Raw genomic sequence first — 27,490 nt, 5'->3', positions numbered from 1 at the left:
TAGGATAGTGAAGGCGGCGTTTGGTATGCTTTCCTTTATTGGTCAGAGTATTGAGTCCAGGGGTTGGGAGGTCGTGTTGCAGCTGTACAGGACATTAGTTAGGCCACTGTTGGAATATTGGGTTGGGATATCTGGTCTGCATAGACAGGTTAGACTGAAGAGTCTGTTTCCATACAGTACATCGCTATGACCTGAACAAGGATAGAAAGCCAGAGGCCAGAGATTTAAAGGTAATTGGTAAAAGCAACAATTGTGATGCAGTATTTTTTTTTTAAAAAGCAGTAAAAAAAAATTGACAGGATCAATGAAAAATAAATTGGAATTAAGAATTTACCAATGACCATAAAACCTTTGCTGGTTGCTAGAAAAAAAAAATGAAAAAGCAGGGTGGTGGCACGAGGCACACTGCTCTTACAGAAAGCCAGACTTATCATCAGGTTGAATGGTCTCCTTATGCACTGTAACTATTCCATTCCATAATGGGTCTCCGGATTTTGAACTGGATTTTTGACATGCAAATATGCATTTGTAGATTTAGAATTTTTAAAATTTCCTACAGAACTAATTCAAAATTATTAGCAAAGAAAAAAGAAAAATAGGTATTGAAGCAATGAAGAGTCACAGAAGACAATAGTGGCTCTCACAATGCACATGTAGCTCAATTATACCAAATGTGATAAGCTAACAACATTCCATAGTCCAAAAGGTTTTAAAAAATTGGAATAATTCAGAACAGGCCTTTTGAACCGGATATGACACTCAATATGATGAAGGACGATCCTTTATCTCAACACCATTTCCATTCCCCTCCCTCAATTGCACCCCTTTAAATCTAAAGCATTCTCTTTCCTGAAGGAGTTCACAACTTGGGCTTCTCAGCCTTCTGTGCAGTGAATTCCACAAGTTGAACACAGTGAAGAATTATTTTTTCCTCCTCTCCGTTGTAAAATGGATTACCCCATATCCTGTTCTAGAGTCTCCAACGAGGGAAAGCACTCTCCCTGCATCTAATCTCTCCAGCCCTTTAACACTAAGAAAGCTTGCAGCCTTACGCATGACATTTGCTACAGGATATGTGGGAAAGCACTTGAACACGGAGGGGGGCATTTATTAAGAACTGGGGACATCTGTTCTTAGTGTCAATGGAAGGCTAAAACTGGCTAGTAAGAAAGTTGGAAGATGTTCACGAGAGGCGGAGAGGCAAAACATTCTTCTGTACTTTACATTCACTGACCAATGGGTTGCGGAGAGATGGAATCTGGTGGAAAGATGAACTCGGATTTGATTTGACTGAACACTAACTGGTCATGAATTGAAAGGTTGTGTTGTTCCCTGGAGCTTGAGATCTGGGAATGTTATGAATTTAATTTACATTCTGGGAATCTAAGATGATTTTAAAAGAAAAAGACAAAGACATTTTGTAGGACAATGATACTGTGCATGTTAGCTGAGCAAGGTTGCCTCATGACCTTTTCCACATAGTTTAGACTACATTAGATTAGATTACATTAGTGTGGAAACAGGCCCTTTGGCCCAACAAGTCCACACCGATCCGCCAAAGCGCAACCCACCCATACCCCTACATTTACCCATTACCTAACACTAGGAGCAAATTTAGCATGGCCAATTCACCTGACCTGCACATCTTTGGACTGTGGGAGGAAACCGGAGCACCCGGAGGAAACCCACGCAGACACGGGGAGAATGTGCAAACTCCACACAGTCAGTCAATCGCCTGAGGCGGGAATTGAACCCGGGTCTCAGGCGCTGTGAGGCAGCAGTGATAACCACTGTGCCACCGTGCTGCCCACTAGTCTCTCGTTATGATATACTAGCTAAGCAATTGGAAATTTGGCCTGGCTTGATCAAGGTTTCCCACTTCGATGTGCTTATAGCTTAATTAGTCAAGCGTACTCAGACCGGTCAATGACTTTCTCTTCCTCTGCAAACTTTTGCCATTTCATTGCTGCTTATCTGATTAAGGACACATGACATTTTTAATACCAAATTCTATATAAAGACAGCTTGTTTGCAGCAATAAATTGAGTAGCCTGAGAGAGCTCTTAGGGTTAAGAGCTGGCACCGCTACGCTGCTAATGGTTTTAGAACCTTAGGTCAAGCTTGGCTTATAGGTATCAATATTATAGTATAACACCGATGCATTTACTATTACAGGGTATGATCTCCGGGACTTACCAAAACAAGCTTACAGAGTTGTTGACAAGCAAAGGTCTATCATTGACAACTATCACTAGTTCACTGTCCAAACAACAAAAGTCAATACATACCCTCTGCATTCTACTGTTTGTTCTGTCGTTTACAAAGCCTATCATGGATGCAGGCACTCAAACTTTTTTTTTTAAAAAACAGTCATCTCATTTCAATCCCAGGTTTTTTTTTTGGGGAAAAAAAGAAGTGACATTTTTCTTCAGTAAGGGACTGAAGAACACAGGCGATTAAGACAGCATGCAGGGATTGGGAAGCAAGAGCAGATGATGAAATTGGTAAGGTATACTAATTTGACAATGAAATGTGTGTCTCTTTGCTCTTAAGCTGAAATTTTAGATCTTTGAGATACTTCAAGTGTTTGGAAGTGTGTGCATGCTTGCATTTAACTGCATGTAAACAAGAGTTCATGAGTTCAATTTCTCTTCTCCAAAGTTTGAACATAGACATTAAGATAAAGAGTCTCGCATAGACGTTAAGATAAAGAGGTGCCATCTTTCGGATGAGACATTAAACCATTGCCCATTTGGCCTCTTGGGTGTAAGAGGCCAAATGGGTATAAAAAGAGATCCTGTGATACTTAACTTTTTCCAAACAGAGGGTAGTGTGTGTATGGAACGAGCTGCCAGAGGAAGTGATGGAGGCGGATACAATTACAACATTTGAAAGGCACCTAGATGGATATACGAAAAAGGAAGGATTTAGAAGTATATGGGCCAAATGGTAGCAAATGGGATGAGGTCACATTGAGGTGTCTGTTGGTACAGATGAATTGGACTGGAGCCCGTTTCCAAGCTGTATTATTCTATGACTATTTTGAAGAGGATAAATAATCCTAAAATCAGCATCCCAAAGACAGGTTTATTACAATATTGCTGATTGACAGTACTAATTGAAAGTATCCCAATGGATGTAAAGCATAGACTCAGATGTCTACGGCAGGATGATATCCAGCTCATCACCTTTCCATTAGTTAACTAAAATCTGAACACTTTCATTTTCCAGCTTCTGGCCCACAAGCTCCAGAGGCTGGGTCATCACAAGTGCATATCAAAATATTTTTTTTTAAAAAATGTATGGAGTGTTTTGGATTCATAAACCTTTTCAGGCAGTCTGTTCCAGACTCCCACCATCCTTGGAGTGAAACAATTGCTCATCTTTCATCTTAAAGATACTACCTTTTACCTTAAACCTTTGTCCCTGGTTAGTGATCCCTGATCAAATGGGAAAAATAGCCTTCTTTTTCATCTAATGCCCCTCAAATTTTTATACACTTCAATCAGATGCCTTTTAGTCTTCACTGGTCCAAGGAAAACCACCTCAGCCTGTTAAAATCTTTCCTCCAACTCAGGCAGCATCCTGCTAAATCTCCTGTTCACACTCAAGTGCAACTGTCTCCTTGTAATACAGTAAGCAGAATTGCATGCAACACTCTAGTTGTGCCTAAACTACAGTTTTATAGGCAATGCTGGAAACATTTTTAATCTTTTATTCTCAAACTCCACTAATGAAGGCCATATACTATAATACCATATGACTTCAGAAACATTACCTACTTAACCATACATCCCTGAAGTTACTAGGGTATTCTCTTGAAGGCCCTCTGAACTTCAGCACTTTCTAGGATCCTACTGTTTATGTCATCCCATGACTCACTAGACTTTCCCAACTGCATTACCCAACACTTTCAGGTGGAGTTTCATTTACCTCTGCTCACTGAATACACAGTCTGCTGACATCCTTGGAGTTTACGAAGCTCACGATTTACCACCTTACTAATTTTCATCAGACCCACTGCATTCAAGTCTAAATTGTTAACGCACACCATAGACAAGAGTTAAGCCCTGCTGAACCCTATTGTAAACAGACTTCCAGGTGACAGAAACATCCCGCTACCATCTACCCCTACTTTCTACCTCTCAACCAAATCTGGATGGAATGCTCCACTTTGCCTTGGATACCATGGTTTCTTATTTTCTTGAACAGGCTGCCATGAGGGACCTTACCTAAAGCCTTATCAAAAGTCTATGTAGACCATATCAAACGCATCACCATCAAGAATCTTGGTTACCTCAAAGAACAGTTAAACTTGTCAAACAACCTTTCTTTCACAAATCCATGGTGACTTTCCATGAAGTAAACCATGTCTCTCCCTGTACAGGTACATTCCATCCTGTTAATTCTAATAACTTCCTATTTCCAGGTCCTCCCTTTTCTAACAAAGCAACATTAGCAACTTCTGACACCTCACCTATGACCAAAGAGGATCTGAAAATTACTGCCAGGGCCCCTGATATCCTCTTGTTTTCCTCCTTTGATAGCGTGGCTTGTGGACCAATACATGTTTAAGGCTGCTAATTCCATGAAGATCTCCTGTAAGTTTCTTTTAATATGTCCCAGTCCTCCACTCTGATATCTATACCTGTCCTTTTCCATTGTGAAGATTAATGCAAAGTTTTCATTGAGGAAATGTCCACCTCTTCCAGGTCCACACTGATTATCTCTATTGTTCCAAGTAGGACCTACTCTTTCCCAATTTTCTTGCTCTTTTTATACTTTTAAAAACCCTTTCTATTTTGCCTTTATTATACTAACAAATACTCTCTCGTGGACTCTTTGCTTTCCTAATTTCTTTTTGAAATTATCCCCGCAACTTGTACACTAAAGGACTCTGCTGCATTGGGCCATCAGGGTCTGCTATATATTTCACTTTTTTCTTAATCCTACTCTGTCATTTGACAGTCAGGGTTTTCCAGTCTTGATCCAACTTTTTGCCCTAATAGGACTATATTTGCCTTGTATTCTTATTATTTCTTCGATAAATGCCTCCCACTGCTCAGATACAGTGTTATCCACAAACAGCTGTTACTCAATCTATTTGGGACAAATCATCTCAGTAAAATTAGCTTTTCCCAAAATTAGAACTTTTATCCCCAGTCCATCCTTATTTTTTCCATAGCTATCGGAGATTGAATCTGTTCTATGTTGGCCATCTCCAAAATGCTCAGCTATTGATAAGTCTTCCAGCTGCCAATGCTCATTTTCCAATGTTAGCCCAAAACTATCCCTTCCATTCTGGGTTTTCAACATTCAGGCTGTAAAATGTTCCCTTGTGCATAATTTAGCTATTTTGATCCCTCCCACTGTGCCTCTGCCTTGGCTCTGGTTGGTCTCTACAAATAAATCATCACTTTCACCCGTTTTCGAAGACTGAAAAAAGTGATTTGCCAACAAGATGCAGAGGATTCACTCAACTTAATTGGTCTCATTTGTCTGGCAGTCATCCATTCCTCTTCTACACACTCCCTTAAAACAGTGGGATGACCATGTCCTGAAATGTGCTAGACAGGAATATTTCAGCCTTGTTAACAGAGTGTAGTACCCCCAGTCACAAATCAAGCTCAAACTCAGAGGGTGAATTGCTCCTGCCAGATATACTTCCCCATATACATGGACTGTCATGAGCAGCTAGAATTCCCCACCTAGTTAATGATGTTTAAATCACAACTCAAGCTCCCCAGACATAGTGGAAATGAATTTAATCTGAATCCTTTGCTTTTAGTTTACCCTTACCTTTACTTAAGTACAGACTAAAAAGAATCGGATTCTTTTATGTCCCAACTCCCACTCAGATGGGGCGCAGGGGGGCAGTGTGCTGCTGCATGGTCTCCTGAATGGGGAGGGGACTTAGCACGTACTCACTGTGTCAATCCCATTGAACTATTGGGGGATGGGGCAAGTCCCTTACGCACAAAATGTGTCTTTGCTCAGAAACAAACCCCGAGACAGAGGGGGAGCAAGGCAGGCAGGAGGAACGAGAACACTTCAGAAAACTCCAAGCCCCAGAGGACAGGCATTGAATCAATTAATAGAACAAAAGTACCTCGTTCAGATAATTGAGTTTCCTCTGTGCAGTATATTGTTGGCAAAAATGTTGATACATTTCTTAAAATATTACTTGCTGCAAAAAACCAAAAACATTACAAGACAGCAATGTGTTCTCGAAAGGGATTTATATTTGAGGTGTTACTATGTGGTCGGACCCTATAGATGCTGATATATTGGCTGCCTAGCTCTCATTGTGTTTTTCCTATAGGTTTTTGCAGGTTTCCAATAATACAATGCCATGCAGGGACTCAACACGGAAATATGAATAGACCATTTAGCCTGTTGAGCCTGGCATCACTGATTGGTTCCTTAATTCCATTTACTTGGTCATACCCAACAAAAAAAAAATTTTCATGCTGGATTATCAAGTGTAAAATTAACTATTGAGTACAAACTAATGTTTCCAAACTCATTGCATATATTTCAGAACAAAAGAAGGGTCACTGGACTCAACGTTAACTTTGCTTTCTCCCCACAGATGCTGATAGACCTGTTGAAGTTTTCCAGCAGGTTGTTTTTATTTGAGATTGTTAGCATAGTCAGAATTATACAGCGTGGAAACAGACTCTTTGCTCTAACGCGTCAATGCCGATCAAATATCCTAAATTAACATAGATTGTTGGTTAACTTTTAAGCTCAGAATGAGGGGCAAATTTTGAACATGCTCTAAACTTGAGTGGAGGATGGCAGAATGGGACTATTGAGCAGGTATTCTAAATGCCACAATATGCCTAATGGCATCACACATGGGTCTTAATTAAACCATGCAGGTGCAGGACCCAATTAAGTACCTTGTTGAAGTCTTTATTCTTTCAGAGATATGGGTGTCATTGGCATTTGCCACCCAGGTTGATAGTGCTGTTAAGGCAGTATACCGTGTGTCAGGTTTTATTGGTAGAGGGATCAGGTTCAGGAGCTGTAACATCATGCTGCAACTATACAAAACACGCTAGTGCACTTGGCATATTGTGTACAGTTCTGGTCACCCCATTATAGGAAGGATGTGGAAGCAATGGAAAAGGTGCAGTGGAGATTTACCAGGATGTTGCCTGGCCTGGAGGGAAGGTCTTATGACGAAAGGCTGAGAGACTTGGGTCTGTTCTCATTGTAAAGGCGGCGGCTAAGAGGGGATGTGATAGAGACATAAGATAAATCAGAGGATTAGATAAGGTAGACAATGAAAGTCATTTTTCCTCGGATGATGACATAAGCTTGTGCAAGGGGGCATAAATTCAAATTGAGGGGTGACAGATGTCAGTGGCAAGTTCTTTATAAGGTAAGAGCATGGAATGCCCTGCCTGCCAATGTAGTTAACTCAGCCACATTATGGAGATTTAACCAATCATTGGATAAGAACATGGATGATGATGGGATAATGTAGGAGGATGGGCTGAGATTAGTTCACAGGTCAGCGTAACAGAGGGCCAAAGGGCCTGTTCTGCACTATATTGTTGTATGTTCTATTTAGTACTCACCCTTAACTTGGCAAGAAAGTTTAAAACAGTTTTTTTTTAAAAAAAAACTTGTTTGCACAATGTAGATTGCAATACAACTAAAATCCTAAGAAGGGAGGTTCATGATTTCCAAATGGTGTACATTTGCTCTAAACCACAAGTAGTGGAGTTCCCATCCATCTGCTACCCTTGCCTGTCAAGATGAAACAGACTATGGATATAGAAGCTGATGTCGAAGGAGTGCTGGTGAGTTTTTGTAGCACGACTTGTAGATTGTACACCTACTGTCACGATGTACTTTATTCACTGGCTTAAACAATCATGTTGGCTGCTTTGTCTTGGGGGAAATTGGATTAGGACGAGGAAAATGATAGATATTTTCATTAAGGTGGAGTGTGACTGTTGGATTCTAAGGTCCTGAATCTAAATGAAAGGAAGTGAAATTGAATGGATAGCAAGAAGTGAAATAGACTCAGAAGGCATAGAATCAGTGTGGGTAGAGTTGAGTTGTTGCAAAGGAAACAATACCCTACTGGGAGTTATGTACAGGTCTCAAAGCAGACTGTGGGGAAGAAAATAATTCAGGAGAAAGAAATGGCATGTAATCATGGGGTCTTCAATATATTAAGTGCCCTGGGAAAACCAGGTTTGTAGCAGATCTCAAGAAAAGGAATTTGTGAAATGTCTACAAGATGATTTATTCGAGCAGCTTGTGGTACAGCCCACTTGGGAGTAGATAATTCTGGATTTGATGATTTGTAATGAGAAAGACTTGATTAGGGAACTTAAGGTGAAGGAACTCCTAGGGGAGTGTGATCATACTATGATGAACCCACTCTGCAGTTTGAGGGGGAAATCAGATCTAACAGTATAACAGTTGAGTGAAGGTAACTACAAAGACATGAGGGACGAGCTGGCCAGAGTTGATTGGAAGGAGAGCTTAGCAGGGAAGATGGTGGAGCAGCAATGGCAGGAGTTTATGGGGGTATTCGTGAGGCATAGCAGAACTTCACCCCAAGGAAGTAGTAGTATCCCAAGGAGAGGAGAAGGCAACCATGCCTGACAAGGGAAGTCAGGGACAGCATAAAAGTGAAATAGAAAGTACACAGTGGTGGAAACTGGTACAATTGTAACATTTAAAAGGCATTTGGATGGGTATATAATAGGAAGAGTTTGGAGAGATATGGGCCGGGTGCTGGCAGGTGGGACTAGATTGGGTTGGGATATCTGGTCAGCATGGACGGGTTAGACAGAAGGGTCTGTTTCCATGCTGTACATCTCTATGACTCTAAACTACAATAGTCTGAGGCATTAGCTCACTACGATAAATTGGAGTACATTACTTAAAGGGGCGACAGTGGATAGTTAAGAGCAAACCATTAAAGAGTGCATGCAGGAACTATAACAACTGTTCATTTGTTGTTACAACACTGGCGAGCCCTTTTGAAAATTAAGCCAAACACCCAGAAAAGCTCACCTCGCCTTGTAATCTGTTAAAGTATGAGTGACAGAGAACTCCCAAATTACGCGTTTAAAGAAAAATATCAGAACATTAAACAACTATTTACAACTCTAAGCCTCCTTTCTCTTAAAGGTTTATTATCCACCTCCAACTCTATAATATACTGTTCCAATAAAAGCCTGTATTAAAATTACATCAACTTAATTTTCAAAACCAAACAGTGGCGGTCATCGCCAGCGTATCTTCCTCTGGCCATAGGTCTCCAGAGGGCATAGTCGGTCCTTTGCTGCAAAGATGTTTCATGTGAAAAAGATACCTTTGATAGACTGTTTTGAATGGCAGTCACTCTCACTGGCTGACTATCAAAATATCTACTTCTTTATACCCAACATTGGATCGTCTCATTAGTTAAAGGTTGGCAAAAAACAATAAATTCAAATTTGATTTGGTTTTAGTATCCTGGGGCATAATTTAAAGTGATTGGTTAAATTCAAACTGTTGTGAAAACAGCAACCAAAACTCAGGTCTTTGATTCACAGCTAAATGTTACATATTTTTAATTTTCCAGTAGACTCAGACTGCTAGTCAGTCACATGACAGGTGCCTGCAAGCTCTATGCAAAACAGCATTCACTCTCTCAAAAAGATACAGTACACATCAACTTGATAACACTTTTTTCTGACCCAAAAATGAAAACAGCGAAATTAGGGATAGTATTGGATCCAAGCAATAAACATACAAATTGGCCAAAAATTAAAAGCAGACCTATGGATTGGAATGGTAGATTTCAGCAGAGGAGAGCAAAAGGTATTGATTAAGGAGAAGTGAGGGTATGAGAGCAAGCCAGGGGGAAAAAAACACAAAGATTGTAAAGGCTTCTTCTGGAAATCTGAACAGTACAAGGATTAGTGAAGACAATTGTAGATCCCTTACAGCCAGAGGCATGGGAAGTTGGGCTAAAGAGTGACAAGCAATATTGCACCACACAAATGTAGGGTATTATGTCCAATAAGAGACGGTCAAACCAGTATACCTTGACTGTCACCATCACTGAAAAAAACTCTATATCAATGTTTGAGGGTTACCATTAACTAGAAACGCAACTGGACCCACATATAATTACAATAGTTATAAGTGCAGGTCAGGAGGTTCAGAATACTTCAGTGAGTAACTCATCTATCTCCCCAAAGCCTGTAAACCAGTTACAAGGCACAAGTCAGGGGTGTTATTGAATACATCCCACTCATCTGGAAGAATGTTGTTTGAGCTGTAATCAAACAGTTTAATGTGATTCAGGACAAAGTAACTCACTTGATTACTGCCATATCCACAAGTAACAACTCCCTCCTGCACTGATGTGCAGTAGTAGTGTATAATACAAAATGCACTGCAAAAGTCTGCCAAAGACCCTTGAAAAATACTTGCCAAACTCACAAATGCTTCCATCTAGAAAGACAAGGCAGCAGACATCTGGGAACTTCCAGTTTCACTCCAAGCCACTTACCATCCTGACTCAAATATATTTCCCTCCTTTCAGTGCCAGTGTGTCAAAATCCTGGAAATCCCCACCTGAACAGCATTGCAGGAGTACCTACACGATATAGACTACCGTTGTTCAATAAGGCAGTACATCACCACCACCTCACGAACTACCAGGAATGGAAATAAATGGCGGCCCAAACAGGAAGTGCAACAAGCTTTGCCAGACTGATTCCTGCGATGAAAGGAATGATATTTAAAGAGTGTCTGGATTGGTTAGGACTATATCACTGGGGTTTACAAGAATGAGCGCAGGATCTCAAATCTATAAAATTCTAACCAAGAATGTTCCCAATTACTGCGGAGTCCAGAACCAGGGGCCACAATCTAAGGATGCGTGATAGGCCATCTGGGACAGAAATCAGAGAAAGTCATTCAACCAGAGAGAGTGGTGAGCTTGTAGAAGTCTCTGCTACGGAAAGCAGTCAAAGCTAAAACAAACATCGAATGCTTTATTATATATTATATAATTATGAATAAATTCTTAGGACTAAAAGGATCCAGTGTATGGGGAGAAAGCAGGAACAGGGTACGGAGTTGGATGACCAGCCATGATCATATGGACTACCTGAACAGGCTCAAAAAGGGTAACATAGAAAATAAAAACATAGCCTAGTCCTGCTCCTATGAGAGGTTTACCTGTGATTCCACACTAACTCCACTTTTGCTGTAATGTCACACTTTGATATTAAAAGGTAGAAATTGACTACGACAGACACCCTGACCTCAGAGTATTCAGTTCTTTTGTCCATGTTTAGACCACAGTTATAAGGGAAGAAGCGGATTAGCCTTGACAGAACCCTAACGGACCGTCAGTACACAGGTTATTGCTGAGCAAGTGCCACTGCACAACACTACCAATTATATTCGGTCACTTCAAATGATCAATGGAGTGCTAATCGGCCAGGTTGGATCTGTCCTGGTTGAAAAAAAAATCCCAAAGTAATGACCTCTAGTTTTAGATTCATGAGAGAAAACAGGTTATCCACATTCACCTGCCAAGATCTTAATTGAAACACAAGTCACCTTTTACTCTTCAAAACTCTACAGCATACAAGTCTAGTTTATCAAACATTTTTTCCTCAGAACAACCCACTCACTCATTCGAGGTATCAATCTAGTAAACCTTCTATGAACTATTTCCAATAGGTTTACACCGCTCATTAAATAAAGTGAGCAGTAACATGCACACAGATGTGATCTCACCAGTGCCCTGTATATCTGAAGCATGACCTCCCCCCTGTTGTATTAAATTCTACTGGTAATAAACAATAATATTCTATTAGCTTGCCTCATTACATACTAACTTTGTGATCATGGGGAAACAGTGATATTATTGCTGATCCAGCAATCCAGAGACCCAAGTGCAAATCCCATCATAGGAAGTGGCTAAATTACAAATTCGGCAATTTAAATTCTATGATGACAGTGAAACCAATGTCGACTATCACAAAAAGAAATTTCATACATTAACGTCTTTAGAGAAGGAAAACTGTGTCCTTGTCTGCTCTGGAGCACCTGACTCCAGACCCACAGCAATGTAGTTGACCCTTGACTTTGTGGATGGTCGTTAAAATCTTTCAATATAACAAGCACTAACCAGTAAGCAGTTGGAAGGGTGCCCTTTGTAGGTCCTCAACATTGATTCTGGACCTCTGGAATCAGGACAAACAAAGAAATCTCCCAATTATGACATGCTGTGCTTGCCTTCTTCCCTGAAATAAGCTGATGAGCCAGGGCTGCTTCATGTTGAATAGCACTGGAGGAAGCATGGAGGACAGCAAGGGTGCAGAATTTCCTCTGGGTGGAGGACAAAGGTCGAGCATTAATGGTAGCTGGGCAGTAGCACTGACTGACTGAGCTGGTTGACTCCCAAATGACGTAGCTGTTAGACTGTGGCAAGTGCTGAGTGATCCAGGAGGGAAAAACATGCTTGACCTCATTCACACCAATCTGCCTATCACACAGTGTCTTCGGTCTAACAATCTTCAGCTTCATCAATGACCTTCCGTCTGTCTCATTCCCATCAGAAAGATGTTGCAAAACTTGAAAGGGTTCAGAAAAAAATTTGAGGAGGTTGTCAGGGTTGGAGGATTTGAACTATAGGGAGAGACTGAACATGCTGGAGCTGTTTTCCCTGGAGCGTCGGAGGCCGAGGGGTGACCTTATAGAGGTTTATAACATCATGAGGGGCATGGATAGGATAAACAGAAAGTCTTTTCCCTGGGGTCAGGGAGTCCAGAACTAGAGGTTTAGGGTGAGAGGGGAAAGATATGAAAGAGACCGAAGGGGCAACTTTTCTTCACAGAGTGGTATGTGTATGGAATGGGCTGCCAGAGGAAGTGGTGGAGGCTTGTACAATTGCAACATTTAAAAGGCATCTGGATGGGTATATGAATAGGAAGGGTTTGAAGGGATATGGGCAGGGTGCTGGCAGGTGGGACTAGACTGGGTTAGGATATCTGGTCTGTTTCCGTGCTGTACATCTCTATGACTCTAAATAGGGATGTTCGCTGATGATTGTAGTGTTCAGCACCATTCACGATTCCTCAGATACCGAAGTAGATCATTCTCAAATGCAACAAGACCTGGGACAATACCCAGGCTTGGACTGACAAGTACCATTCACGACACACAGATAACGACCAAAACCAGAGACACTCAAACTACTGCTCTTTGACGTTCAACAGTATTACCATCACGGAATCCCCCAGTCAACATCTAGGGGTAACCATTGACCAGAAACTCAACTGGACTGACCACATACACACAGTGGTTATGAGAACAGGTCAGTCTAGGGAAACTGCAGCGAGTAATTCACCTCCTGACATCCCAATGTCTATCCACCATCTACAAAGGCACAAGTCAGCAGTGTGATGGAATACTCTCCACTTGCCTGGATGGGTGCAGCTCCAACAACACTCAAGTTTGATGCCATCCAGGACAAAGCAACCCATTTGATTGGCACCACATCTATAAACATTCAATCCCTCCATCACCAGTGCTCAGTAGCAGCAGTGTATACTATCTACAAGGTGCACTGCAGAAATTTACCAAAGATTCTTAGACAGCAACTTCCAAATCCATGACCACTTCCATCTAGAAAGACAAGGGCAGCAGTACTTGGGAACACCACCGGCAAATGGCCCGCCAAGCCACACACCACCCTGACTGGGAAATACACTGTTGTTGCTTCACAGTTGTTGGGTCAATATCCTGGAATTTCCTCCCTACTGGGATTGTGGGTCAACCTACAGCAAGTGCACTGCAGTGATTCAAGAAGGCAGCTCACCAGCACCTTCTCAAAGGGCAAATAAGGATGGGCTATGTTAGCCAGGCAATGCCCAAGTCTCACAAATGAATAAAAAGGTGCATCTGCTCATGACAACATCAGGAATAGTGATCATTGTATCGTTCTTGTGGAGACAAAGTGCCTTCGTCACAATACAATAGAGGATATTCTCATGTGTGTAGGCACTAACATTGTTCAATGGGATAACTTTAAATAGATCTAGCAACTAGCAAGATGTAAATTACTGTCGTTGACCAAGTATAATATCAAGGAGCCCTAGCAAAACTACATGGTCAGTGAAAATCCTGGGGAAAAATGGTCCTTAAGACTTGTCAAACTTGCCAAAAGGTAAATAAGCTGCTGTTGCTGGAGGTCATTTGTCACAATTCCAGGACATGCCTGCAGGAGTTCCTCAGGGTCATGTGCTGGAACCAACCTTCTTTACTTGCTTCAAGACCACCATATGGTCGAAATAGGGATGTTTGCTATTGATTGTACAAATGTTCATCACAATGTGCAACTCCTCAGATACAGGCAGTTCTCCTATAACACGATTGCGTTCTTGTGCAACCCCGCACGATATAAATATCGCGCAATAAAAATAACAAAGTGTTGGCAAATCAGGTTATAGCCTACACATTTTAAAATTTTGTACTTTAGAAGCAGCGTCCCCATTCCTCAATCTCATCATAGCCGATTCGCATTGATGAAACACGCATTATAGCGGGACAACCTGTACTGAAGCAGTCCAGATCCAAACGCAGCAAGACCTAGATGATATCTAGGCTTGGATTCACAAGTGGCAATCAATCTTCACGCCACATAAGTGCCAGGGAATGATAATCTCCAACAAGAAAGAAACTATCACCCCTTTATATTCAGTGGTACTACCTTCACTGAATCAACCACTATGAATATCCTGAGTGTTACTCTTGACCTGAAATAGAATTGGATGAGCTACACAAGTACTGTGGCGACAGGAGTTTGGAGGTGATGAATTCAGCAGCGAGTAACTCAGTCCCCAAAGCATGCTCACAATCTAGCAAGTACAAATCAAATATGTGATGGAATACTCCCCACTTTCCAGAGGTCCAACAATACTCAAGGAACTAGATACCAAACAGGACAAAGCCTTCTTCACGAGCAGCAATCTGCAAATATTCACTCGCATCACCACCAATGCTTAGCAGTAGCACTGTGCGACAGAAGATGTATTGCAGAAATATACCAAGACCACTTCACATCTTCCAAGCCCATGACAACTGCAGTCAACAAGCACAGCAAATAGATGGGAATACCATCCCTTCAATTTCCCCTCAACGCCATTCACCACTTTTCTTTGTCACTGGTTCAAAGTTTAGAATTTCCTCCTCAACAGGTGTTGTGGGTTCATTTCTACCAAATAGACTGTAGTGATTCAAGATGGCAGCTCACCACCACCTTCTCAATTGCAAATAGTCATAGGCAAATTCTGGCAAAGCCAGAAATGCCAACATTTCAAAATGAAGGAGGAAAAGATATTAAGCCACCGAGTGTTCTGTAATCTCTTACCATTTAGAAAATATGCTTCTGCATTCTGGCTGCCAAAATGGACAGTTTCACATTTTCCCACTTATCCTCTGGACCATCTCTTCAGTTTACTTCCTTACCTGTTTACTTATCATCCAATTTCAAAATCATTCCATCCACTCTTCATGTCATTATTTATGACATCTGGACAGGTGGTGAGTGAACCAACAGGTTTGGAAAGGACATACCTGGGCAATTTTTCCACACTGAAAGGCAAATGCAGTGGAACAGCTTGGCTAGGAGCACAAGGCTTCAGAACTATTCTGGAATGTTGTCAACACCTATAGCCTTTATACTCCCGAGTGCCTTTTGGCAATACTTAAGACGCTTAGAATTGACCTGCATCCTCAGGAAGAAAGAAAAGAGAAAGATTACATTCAGTTAGCATTTCTGCTTGGAGCTGGCTGCAAGTGCTTCAAGCTAGTCTTTTACACATGCTTTATTGTTGAGGATTGGGATCTTCCTCCTGTTTTAGTTCTCCACCACCATACATGGTTAGTAGCAGCAACACTACAGAGCTTAGACTGGCTCTATTACTCGTGAAATTACAGAGCTGCATCTATACCATGGTGCTTCCATTGGTTTGCATGCAAGAGGATATCTTGTTTCAGTATGCCTGGTGCTGGCCTTGACGAAACTTGGGCAGTACGGTGGCACAGTGGTTAGCCAGAGACCCGGGTTCAATTCCCACTTCAGGCAACTGTCTGTGTGGAGTTTGCACATTCTCCCAGTGTCTGCGAGGGTTTCCTCCAGGTGCTCCGGTTTCCTCCCACAGTCCAAAATTCTGGAGGTTAGGTGAATTGGCTATGCTAAATTACCTATAGTGTTAGATGTAGGGGAATGGGTCTGGGTGGGTTGCTCTTCGGAGGGTCGGTGTGGGCTTGTTGGGCTGAAGGGTCGGTTTCCACACTAAGTAATCTAATCTAAAAAAACTCTTGCTTAGCTATGGTTGAATCCAGAGCTTGGTAGCAATGTTTGAGTAGAGAATAAAGAGGCTAGAAATTATGATGGAATACAATTCTGATTATCCACGTTACCTCACAGAAGTGTAGTTGAGTTGCTGGATTTCTTAGAAATCCCCATTTAAAACTGATAGTGCCAAATAATAGGATAGAGGAGATCCTCAAAAATGAACATGGTACTTCTCCTCCATAATGACTTATCACTATGCTTACTACCAATCCTGCATGGATTAATGTATCGTCAACAAGTAGATTAATGAGGACAAAGTTAATAAACTTTTTCCATTGGTTGGTTCCATTATCTTCTGTTGCAAACCCAATCTACCAGCTGTGCCCTTAAAGGTTTGGACAGCTCAGTCAGTATAGATATTGAAGTTTCCCAACTAAAGTACATTTTGTTCCATGGCACCCTCAATGCTTCTTCCAAGTGCAGTTCAACATGGAGAAGTATGGTTCATTATCCAGGGGATGGTATGCAAAGAGATTTCTTGCCTCATATTTGAGCTGATGCAGAGTGTTTTCACAGTGCCAAAACGCAATGTCCCTCAGCAACACTGACTGTAACCACCATGTTGCCACATATCAGGGGATGATAGCACTTGACACTGTCTGTAAGGCTCAATTCATTGACTATGACCGTGTCAAAACGTTGCTTGATTAGTCTAGGCACAGACCTATGCTAGTACTGACAACTTTGCAGGATGGGTAGGGCTGGATGTGCCACTGCTTTCCCACTGCCTAGGTCAATGCAGGGCAGTTCATTCCAGGGTCATCTCTTGCTTTTTCTGAAGAGGTTCCAATAGTGTTAAAAGTGTAAACATAAAATGCATTAGCACATTGATTTCACTGGGCCACATAAAGGCAAACTGCAAACCCTATGAGCTACTGACTATCCCCAAGTCATTAAGTTTTGGGAAAATTCCGGCATGTTATTTCACCATATGCAATGCAAGTTTTGAAAAGCCAAATACTTTGTGAAAATACTTTTTCCAGAACACATTTTCTGATGAGTTAAAATACATTATGGAAACTGGTAAACATATAGGCTTGTAGTTTCCACTTGGAAATAGTCGATGCTCCAGGAACAAAGTGCACTTATTTTGGACAGTGGATATTTTGCTCAAATATCTGCTCATGCTCACTGGTATATACTGTGCCACAAACCAATATAACTAGGTAGTGCTTCAGAATTTATATTAAAAGGTTATTTCCTGATATAGAGATTCAAAACTTGAAGTAATTACCACTGAAAAACATATGTCAAAAAAAAACTCTGAATCATGGCCTAGATCTTCCAATCAGGATTAGAAACTCCAGAGACCAATCCAGGAATGCTTGCAACCAGCAGCAGAGTGCAGCACATGGAAATCAGCAGTAAATGGCTGTATTAAATAACTTAAAAAGGTCCTGGAGCCACTTTGACAGCGAAGGAAAATTATGTAAGGTAACTCTAAAGTTAGGATGCCAGATAAGTACTTAACTGGCAATCATGAAGTTGGAGGACTGTGGGTGTCAAGGTGCTGTTGGTGGTTCAATTATGAATTGAAGAGGGTTCAGTATAATAGCTACCCAGGAGTTACAGCAGGTTTTTAAATCCTCTAACATTTCCCGGGCAATGATCAAACCGAAGGAAAACTCAAATGTGGGATCTATTTTTTCCCAGGGAGTTCTAGAGGCCAGGAAATTGCCCCAAGGAATTTTCAATTTCCCGGGCAATTCTCAAAGTCAGGTGCCGAGTCCACACATGCAAAAGCAACTCTGCAGAAACAACTATTAGAATTTTTTGAATAGAAGTATGTATCTCCTCCACCACTCATAAGAAACATCGAAAATAACAAAAAAATTACACATTTTACTATTCTATTGATGGATAAGGTTCAATTTCTCATTTAATTTTAAATATGGAAACATTTGTAAAGATGCACAGTAGTGTTCATGCACATTAAAGATAGAGATCTTTTAAAATTAAGCTATGACTTGTAAACATGCAATTATTGGAAACTCACCATGGTGATTAATTTGATCTGGTGACATGGCCAGTCTCCAGCATGTTTTTTTTTAAAACCAATAGAAACTCAATTTTTGTTAGACATAATTTATGGTTGAAATCCTTTGATCTTTGCTCTGGTTTGGCCATTTTCTGATAAACAGCATGGTAAATAGCAGTACAAACTTTGTGGGAACTCCAGGTCAGGAAGTTTCACACTCAGGTTTTTATACATCTTTACAAAGAATCTAGGAATAAATACTGCAAATTACTGTGCAACATCTGCTTGATTGGTGAATAAGGTCCAATACCATAATTTACAAGTAAAAGAAATAAGCTGCAAGTTTTTTTTCCCCAATCACTCGATGTGCCAACATTCAATGCTCCCAAGATATTCAAAAAATTAAATATCCTCAGTATATTATGAAATCAATGAAAATCCTGATTACTACCACTTCGAATGAGGGAGACAAAAAACACTTTCAATAGTTATAATACTACCTGCATTTGCAGATTCAATTTACTAATTACAATTCAAAACCTGTGATCTAGATCACCTTGCAGAATTTTCAAATTCCAGCAATACTGAAATGAGTCATTTTGTCAAAGCTGTTTACCTTGCAATCTTCAGGACAATTCACAAACTTAAATGGGCAATCAGCACTCCCCCCACTTACAAACATTATTTTCCTTTAACATTATTACTTCTTGAGAAGTGTCCTGAAAAATGCAAGACAAAAGTTGTGACAAGTGACCTTTTTCAGCAAAACTCAGTTCTGTACCACCAAAATGACTTAAAATTAGTAAACTCCATTTGTCAATAGAATTGAAGCCTGTTGTTATATCAACATATTAAAAAAATATAGCTTGAAAATATTATGGCGAACATGTAATCTTAATATATTGGCTGTGACAAGTTATGTTCCAAATGTTATTGGTTGGCATTATAAAAGTCAGAAATTAATGAACATTATTGGATTAGGTACTGCAGGAGTCTCAAAATGCATTGGTACTGGAATTCAGGGAAATATAAACATATGGGAAAGAGATGATCAGACTCAATAAAATCTACAAGTACTTTTAAAAGTCAAATAACTGGTTGCTTCAAAACGGATGGAAACACAGTCAGCAGGAGAATGAGTGGAAGCCAAATAATCAGACGGAGAAAACTTTTCGTAGCTAACTATTGCTCAGTTGGCTGTACAACTCATTTACAATGCAGTATGATGTAGACAGTGTGGGTTTAATTCCAGTACTGGCTGAGGTTACTATGAACGACTGTAGTCATCAACTTCTCGCCTCACCTGAGACAACGTGATCCTCATATTGAGCCACCACCAGTTGCCTATCAATGACAAAGCTGCCCTATCATCTAGGTCTATAGCGATTTTACCACTTGTCTACTGCAATACTCAAATGATTCTTTTAATTCTGATCTTTAGAAGTACGTTTCTTAGACTTTAAAAGCTGCAGATTGTGTACAAGAGTGCTGTGCTGGGTTTAACTAATTCACAGTATGTGGTTATCACTGGTAGACCAACATTTACTGCCATGAGAGAGGAGCAACAAGTTATCTATTTGAACTACTACAGACTATGAAGATAGTATTATAAAAGTATCAGGAAGGAACGTGCAATATATTGGCAGTTACATGTTTCCAATTCGGGACAATGTGCACCTTGTAGGCACAGGTGGTGGTGCACTTGCAAATGATACAAGTCACAGCTCTTTTTAAGAGTTGGGGAGAAGCCTTTGCAAGTCTACATTGTGTCTTGAATATGATATGTAATAGAGCCACATTGTGCTAGCAGTTAACTGAGTGAATGTTTAAGGTGTAAACCAGGAGATGACACTTTCTTTTCCATCATACTGAGTTATAAGTTTTGGGAGGGTAGGAAGTGAGTTATTCATGGAAGAGTGCCCAATTCTAGCCTGCTCATTTAGTATTACGACAGTTGGTTGAATCAAGCTTCTAGTGAATTGGGGCACCACACCATCCTTGGATGTTGACAATGGGGTATTTAATTACATTACAGTTATTGAATGTTATGGTAAGATGGTTAAATTTCCTCTCGTTGGAGGTAAATACTGCTGTTCAGAAATGTTACATGTCACTTACTGGTCTATGCTGTAAAAAGTTATTTTAAAAAAGGAACCCTTTCAAGTAAGTTGCGATACCCCTCTGGAGAAGGTGGGATTAGGATCTCTACTTTTTGTCCAAAAGATAGGGACATTACCACTGCAGAAGACCCAAAGACCTCTTGTATGCGCACATACTTAGAGTCACAGAGTCAGATGTACAGCATAGAAACAGACCCTTTGGTACAACTTGTCCATACCGACCAGATATCACAACCAAATCTAGTCCTATTTGCCAGCACTTGGCCCATTTCTCTCTAAACTCTTCCGATTCATATACCCATCCAGATGCCTTTTAAATGCTGTAATTGTACCAGCCTTCACAACTTCCACTGGCAGCTCATCCCATACACGTACCCCCCTCTGTGTGAGAAAGTTGCCCCTTAGGTCTCTTTCATATTGTTCTCCTCTCACCCTAAACCTATGTCCTCTAGTGCCAGACTCCCCCACCCCAGGGGGAAAAAAAAAGACTATTAATCCTATCCACGCCCCTCATTTTATAAACTTCTATGAGGTCACCTCCAGCCTTCGTCGCTCCAGGGAAAAAAAAACCGCCCCAGCCTATTCAGCCTCTCCCTATAGCTCAAATCCTCCAGCTCCGGCAACATCCTTGTGAATCTTTTCTGAACCCTTTCAAGTTTCACAATATCCTTCAGATAGAAAGGAGACCAGAATTGCACGCAATATTCCAACAGTGGCCTAACCAATGTCCTGTACAGCCGCAACATGACCTCCCTACTCCTGTACTCAATACTCTGACCAATAAAAGAATGCATTCCAAATGCCTTCTTCACTATCCTACCTACCTGCGACTCCACTTTCAACGAGCTATGAACCTGTACTCCAAAGTCTTTTTGTTCAGCAACACTCCCTAGAACCTTACCATTAAGTGTATAAGTCTTGCTAAGATTTGCTTTCTCAAAATGCAGCACCTCGCATTTATCTGAATTAAACTCCATCTGCCACTTTTTAACCCCTTCGGCCCATCTGGTCAAGATCCTGTTGAAATCGGAGGTAACCCTCTTCGCTGTCCACTACACTACCAATTTTGGTGTTATCTGCAAGCTTACTAACTATACCTCCTCTGTTCAAATTCAAATCATTTATATGAATGATGGAAAGTAGTGGACCCAGCACTGATCCTTGTGGCACTCCACTAGTCACAGGCCTCCAGTGTGAAAAACAACCCTCCACCACCATCCTCTGTCTTCTACCTCTGAACCACTTCTGTATCCAAATGACTAGTTCTCCCTGTATTCCATGAGATTTAGCCTTGCTAACTAGTCTCCCATGGGGATCCTTATTGAACGCCTTACTGAAGTTCACATAAAATCACTGCTCTGCTCTCATCAATCCTCTTTGTTACTTCTTCCAAAAACTCAAATCAAGTTTGAGAGATATGATTTCCCATGCACAAAGCCATGCTGACTTTCCCTAATTAGTCCTTGCCTTTCCAAATACCCTCAGGATTTCCTCCAGCAACTTGCCCCCTACAGACATCAGGCTCATCGGTCTATAGTTCCCTGGCTTGTCCTTACCACCTTTTTAAATAATAGCACCACGTTAGCCAGCCTCCAGTCTTCCAAAACCATCACCTGGGACTATCGATGATACAAATATCTCAGCAAGGGGCCCAGCAATCACTTCCATAGCTTCCCACAGAGTTCTAGGGTACACTTGATCAGGTCCTGGGGATTTATCCACTTATGCATTTCAAGACATCCAGCATTTCTAGAACCAGAAGAGTTCTAGTGGAAGAGAACACTATCCAATCATCAGCAGACCATGCTGAGGCTATGGTGGAGGGAAAGTATTGATGAAGCTGATGGTTGGATCTAAATTAGTACCTGGATGTTTTCCAGCAAGTGTGCCCTGAGGTTGAGATGACTAGCTTCCAACAACAATTGCCATCAGCCTGGTATTAGATTGGACTGCACCTGCTGACTTCAACTTTACTATACTCACAAGACATTAAATTTAATAATTGATAAAATAAGATTTCTGATTAAATCAAATGGCTGATTGTGAAAGAACATAAGACAAAGAATAGCAGGATGGGCAGATGCAGTTCAATATGAAATATTGAAATACTCTGTAAAAGAACATGGAAAGGAAATACACAGCAAACAGTAAATTTTCCAGAGGACATAAACTCAGTTAACAGTTTGGTAAAAGGTGAGTGTCAGTAAGAGTACTATAAAAGGCTTACCAAATGCTTAGTTTCATATCTTGATTAACTAAGCATAACATCAAATCTGTAAAATAAAACTAACATAATTGCACTTGGGTATATTGCTCAGAAATGTTAGGCACTCTTATAGAAATATAAAAATTGATGTCGACATTTTACAAAGCCACAGTCAAGTTACTTCTGTCAATGTTCATAAGATATTACAAAGCATGATGGAACATTGCAAACTTAGACATTTGGCCTCTATTAGAGCAGAGAAGGTTGATGAGTGACCTAATGGAGATAGAGTTAATGGAAAGGTAAACTAAAAGTAAATCATGATAGATTTTCTACGTGTTGGTGAAACAGTAACAAGGAGACTTGTAAGATCACAAGAATTAAGGGTTAGAAAAGTTGTAAAACTACCTACTACAAACAAATCCACAATTTCTTTTGTAACAGGTAATCAATACATGTCCTGTTCCATCCCCGCCTCCTCCCCAAAATAAGTGCAAGAACACATGCTGAATTGTATACAAAGGCTACCAGTTTCACATATAACTTCTGGTCGTCAAAAAGTTTAAAGGATAGTTAATGAATTACAATTGTACAAGGCCAGTAATAACATTTCATGTGCTCAGCACTAAAATCTTAAATGTTTCTGTGCTCATGTTGTGGCCAAATACTAAAATTTTCTTTGCTGACCCAAATTCCTCCATTAGCACTTCATCTACTTTCCAAATATATTCCTTTAACAGTTTCTGCCCAGTATCAGCTATTCAACAGAAGCAAAATTTTGAAAGTTTGTTCCACTAGCAGCCTAATCAAAATCTAGGAACAAATTATCCACTCTTCTACTGATCCAATGCTATGTATTATCTCCTTAATGTTTGAACCTTCTGGATTGTTTTTAAAAATATCATATTTATAAAAAGAGAGAAACTTAGCTTGATCAAAGCTGATGAACATCAGCACATTTTTTCTTCAATATTTCACATAAATCTTCATACACCTCTAGTCGCAACAATTCTACAACAGAATCCAAGGATACTTTATGGCACAGGAATCCGTTCAACCCACTGAGTTCATGCCAGCTCCCCAAAAAGGAATTCAATCAGTATCACAACCCCATTAAATCCCAAATCCCAGCAATATAATTTCTTCAAAGACTCCAACCAATTCCTTCATAGAAATCAGGATTTGTTTGTACTACACCATGTTCTAGGCTAATACCATTTACTTGTGCAAGAGTTCTTCCCAACAGTTCCTCTATACCCCTTACGCAAAAATCTTAACGCTGTGCCTTCTAGTACCTGTACTGTTACAATCAGTTTATGGCAAAAGATTTTCCTTGTCTAATATACCTGAACTTGTCAACATTTTGGACACCTTGCAATCTTTTTTCCTCTAGCTTTTCCAAACCATCACTGCACTACCATTGTCTTTACACTCCACCTCTCACTACTCATTTATTCCCATGCTAGTAGGATATTTGAATGCCCTTTTATGCTGACTGCCATTCTATTCTGGTTTTCTATATGCCCATCTTATTTAAGTCTTCACCTTTCTCAACCTTTTGTACCTGATCTGATTTTCGTAGAAAAACTCATCTAACATGCAACATTACACTTTCTAGTTCCATCATAATTTCTATCTCCCTCATCATCCAAGGGGCTGTGTTTTGGCTCAATTACCTTTCAGCCTGTACCCTAAAAGGACTTTACCTTTTGACCTGTTACACCAGGTTGACCTGTTACACCTGAAGAAGGGCCTGTGCCCGAAACGTCGAATCTCCTGTTCCCTGGATGCTGCCTGACCTGCTGTGCTGTTCCAGCAATAAAGTTTCAACAGTGCCAGTTCTGGGCAAGTAACCCCAAAAAGTAAACTTCACATTTTATATTAACAATTCACAACATAGTAACTGCTTAAAACGTATATCGGCTCAAACTTACTCCATGCAATTGTAAGCTTCACATTATAACATTTGCATAGTTAGTTATTCTTCTGACTCCCTTTCAAATGTTTTATTAAACAAGCCCTATTCTCATTATTCGAATGAGCAGTTTCCCCTGCTAGTGAAACCAGAGTGATCCAGGACTGAGGACACATGACAACTCAACCTATTGTTGGTATTGAATGCAGCTTGTGAAAATGGTGCAGTTCTGGATAATAACTGCAGAACAAATCAAACATTGGGATTAAAATGAGGAAAACGTTTGGAAAATTGTACATCACACAAGATGGAATCATAATTCTGAAATTTAATTTTACTATAGTGTAAAACTAACAAATGACAACACTACAGGGTGGCAGAGTGACTTAGTAGTATCACTGCTGCGCCTCAGCCTCAAGCACCCAGGTTCAATTTCACCCTCAGGCAACTATGTGGAGTTTGCACATTCTCCCCATGTCTGTGTGGGTTTCCTCTGGGTGCTCTCATTTATTATTAGAGTCCAAAGATATGTACTTTTACATTACAGTAAAATTAAAATTTCAGAATTATGATTCAGTAAAACCCCAGAATGCTCCATCTTGTGTGATGCACAATTTTCCAAATTTTTCTCATTTTAATCCCAAAGGTTGATTTGCTCTAGAGAGTTATTACCCTGAACTGCTCCTTTTTCCAAAGCTGTATTAGCCGTGAGAAATGCAGGGTAACAGAGATAGGGTGGGGGTGGGCCTGCGTGGGATGCTCTGAGGATCAGTGCATACACGATGGGCCAAATGGCCTGCTTCCACATTATATGGATTCTACGATTCTGTGAACACTTTTTAAACTATCCCAAATATTAGGGATCTTACACCATATTCATTAAGACCACCTAAAAACAGTATTGAACAATGAAGGCATGCCAACTCCAACAAACTGCATGGAGCATAAAAAAACTGCATGGAGCATAAAAAAACTTGCAAACAACAAGTAGCAAATGCTCATTCATTATACAATTCTAATCAATAACCTTTTCAACTTGTGCACTTCGGAACTAGTTGGAAATTTTGTTTCTTTACACCATGTACCTGATAATAAACTTTTTCCCATTCATCTCAAACTAGTTTCATGACAATGAAATGCAAAATGTCACTAAATTACAATTGCGTGACATTGTTTATTTTGCACTTTTTGCAATCATTTCAGCACTGCGCACAAATCATACAAAGTATTTAAAATTAAAACTGTGCAAACCTTAGTTTTAAAGCACAGTAATTTAATGAGAAACATGGTAAGGTTTCATGTCTGTTAAATACCATTAAATAACTGAAAATGCCATGCAGAAGTACAAACAGATTTGTTGAATCGGACTTAACGAAACGTGTTTCTTTGATCTTTTAGAAGTCGTAAATCAAATAATTCAAACCAAAAACAACTGAAATGATCGAACAGTTTTTTTTTCCCCCTGAACCAAACAATATCGCTTACTTTGATGTTTAAAAGTTCATGGAACATAACCTGGCCTCGTCAGTCCGCAGATCGTCTAAGAATACGGTCTGTATCTCAATAACGCCCGTCCGTCAGTAATCAACCATAACTATAATATTTCAGTTTAATTGTTTAAAGCTGGATTTGTAATATTGACAAAGGTTAAAAACAACTAGTTGTTACACAACACTTCCCTCTGGCAATGAACACAATCACAACAGGATCGTTCCGAAGTTTCCTTAAAAAAAAGCAATTACTGAACAGACGAACACAGCACTCACTCCGTAATTGAAAAACCGAGTGGAAGAAACGATTCGTTTCTCGCACATCCTGGCCAAAGTCAATCGGTAAAACATTATTTAAAAAGCGCTTAAAAAAAAATCAGTCTGAACGTAGAGTCCAAGCAAACGCATCCCGGGACAGAAAAATAAAAGTTGCAGGGACGATCCAAAACAAGCTGTGGAGTTTGTTCTGACAAACTTGGAGAAGGAGGCAAAGAGTTAGTTCCTTTGTTTATGAAGTTCGCACACAAAACCTCCCGAAAACGGGCAGAGAATTGCATTTCTTTCTACTTGTTACGAGATTTCCCAGCGGGGAAAATAAATCAGAGAAATAAAACAGGCAGCCTTTGGATATGCTGGAAACCGAAAACACACGCTTAAATCGAAAGAAAACCCGAGACCGGCCGGCGGTGCCATGCCAAGGAGTTTGGGTACTTACTACGGGTCGTTGGTGAATCGTGGGCTCCGGGGCGGCTGATATCCGTACAGATGGCAGTACAGGACGTCGAAACAGAAGCAGCACATCTCCGAGTTGACCACCATGTTCCTGCCGCCAGGGCAGCCACTGAAACCGTTGGCGCGGGTCACGTCCTTGCAGTGGTTCTCGTTAGAGTTGTTAGACGAGGTGGAAGAAGACGAACAGCTCGATAGCTTCTGCTTCTTCACTCCACAGCACCCCGCCGCCATCTTGGAATCCACCGGCGCTTCCGCGAAGCCCCGCTTTCTACCCATACTCCTCCGCGGTGTCGAGGGGGCGGGGTGAGGTGGGGGCGGAGCGAGGCCGGGGCGGAGCCGGAGAGCGCTTGCGCCGGGCGGTCCTGCAAGAGGAAGGGGAATAAAAACAGAGAGGGGGGAAAAAAACGTGATCATATCGCACGTGCTGCGGCCCCCGAGGTCCTGTCAGTAACAGTAAATTAAATGGGTTCTATCCCCGCTGCCATTGCCATGGTAACGCGGCCTACTCAACGCCCGCTGTCAACTCGCGTACTCACAAGCCAAACATTTAGGAGTTCGCCACCGTCAATTTGCCGCTTTCCGTGAGTGATCTGATTTACAATTACTTTGAACCCATACAATCTGTATTTTTAAAGTGTCACAAGCCC

At 40.7% G+C, this 27,490-nt stretch overlaps 1 protein-coding gene across 1 annotated transcript in view; it reads right to left on the bottom strand.

Annotated features, from left to right (window-relative positions):
• Positions 1-27,257, bottom strand: part of LOC122557346 (AMMECR1-like protein) — a 55,714-nt gene extending 28,457 nt beyond the window's left edge. The window contains exon 1 of the mRNA XM_043704966.1: positions 26,827-27,257. Coding sequence (XP_043560901.1) covers positions 26,827-27,257 — 431 coding nt within the window. The remainder of the gene's footprint in view (positions 1-26,826) is intronic.
• Positions 27,258-27,490: the final 233 nt, after the last annotated feature.

This window comes from Chiloscyllium plagiosum, chromosome 15, assembly GCF_004010195.1.
Source record: "Chiloscyllium plagiosum isolate BGI_BamShark_2017 chromosome 15, ASM401019v2, whole genome shotgun sequence".
NCBI lineage: Eukaryota > Metazoa > Chordata > Chondrichthyes > Orectolobiformes > Hemiscylliidae > Chiloscyllium > Chiloscyllium plagiosum.
The sequence above is the reverse complement of the archived record's forward strand: the minus strand, read 5'-3'. Positions and strand labels throughout refer to the sequence as shown.